This window comes from Lepus europaeus, chromosome Y (genome assembly GCF_033115175.1).
Source record: "Lepus europaeus isolate LE1 chromosome Y, mLepTim1.pri, whole genome shotgun sequence".
Classification (NCBI taxonomy): domain Eukaryota; kingdom Metazoa; phylum Chordata; class Mammalia; order Lagomorpha; family Leporidae; genus Lepus; species Lepus europaeus.
The window spans coordinates 12,893,797-12,895,109 of record NC_084851.1 but is presented as its reverse complement, the minus strand read 5'-3'; the positions used below and the strand labels follow the sequence as shown (position 1 = coordinate 12,895,109).

Here is a 1,313-nt window from a genome sequence, read left to right as displayed (position 1 = left end):
CAAAGATAAAAATCTCCATAGTTTATATGTGTGAAAGCAGAAATAACTATTAGCAGATCATTGAGAAATTGTCAGTAAAACCAGAACTAGATGCTTAGTTAATATGCTTTCAACAAACAATAATATGCAGATTACCTTCTGAAGTAAGATCTAAGGATTAGGTAGCAAAAGCAGCTTTATAGATGCCAAGTCTAAAGGAAAAAAAATCCTGCATTAAGTTAGGAAAGTTTAAGAAGTAATTTCAATGCATGGAGACCATTGAACTAAGGGAGGCATATAATCTTTGGCAGTGTCAAAGTAAAAGAAAAATGGTTACAAGTAACAAACACAAGTAAAATTCTACACATTTAAATTAAAATTTAAATTCCTTAATTTTTTGAATATTTAACAGAGTGAGAATTCAGCTTTTCAGATTTGTTTCATCAACTTGTTAAAATTGTCATATCAATCACATTTTTCAGAGTACCAATTATTCTTTTATCAGAACTAATAAATATCAAAGGACTGGCCATGGCATACACATTTCCCACAAGTCTCTGGACATCCAGTACAATTGGATCATATTTCCACAATACAGTTGAGAAGGATGACATTGTGATATCCACACAGTACATGATCACAAAGAAACTCACCAGCAGCAGGACAGTATGGGTGGCCCTTTTTGCTGGGGAGGTTCTTGGGGTAACACTCATGCTGTGAAGGTACTCACACCTCCTCTGATGATTAGATAAGAAAATCATCATATATGCACCGGAGAGCAACATGATTCCTACAAAGAAGATGTTCTGGGACAATGCAAGCGTGAAAAATATTTCCGTGATGATAGAATTCATTGAGGAAAGTGAGCAATACTTACTGACATGGAGTAGTTTGGTCATGTTGGGATGAGCTACAGTGTAGATGATCATGTTACTATTGAAAGAAAGGTCGAGGGACCAAAAACAGAAGAAAACCTGACTAACATAATTTGTGAGTCCATGTTTAAATCTTGACATGTAGAAGGTGCTGGGGCTGATGGTGATGACCTGGATGATGCTCAAGAGGGACATAGTACTGATGGAGAGACCCCTCATCACCCTGATCATATAGAGCAAAATCTTACAATTTAAGTCATTTAGAAAATTCAGTGACTTGAACGTATCTGCAGATAAAATTTCCAGTGTTGTGAGTAGCATCATTATATGGACAAATGCCAAGTGACACGTGGTCACATCAGTGGGCTTAGGTCTATGATCTTGGTGGATTGTCAAGATGTGGAAGAGAAAGAGGAAGGTATTGGCTAAGATTCCAATGGCAGCTTGAAAAAAATACAT

General features: G+C 36.4%; 1 protein-coding gene across 1 annotated transcript; it reads right to left on the bottom strand.

Moving 5' to 3' along the window:
- Window positions 1-422: 422 nt before the first annotated feature.
- LOC133754095 (putative vomeronasal receptor-like protein 4) lies at window positions 423-1,313 on the bottom strand. The gene has a single exon (XM_062184679.1). It carries the CDS (start codon window positions 1,311-1,313, stop codon window positions 423-425), a length of 891 nt encoding a protein of 296 aa, XP_062040663.1.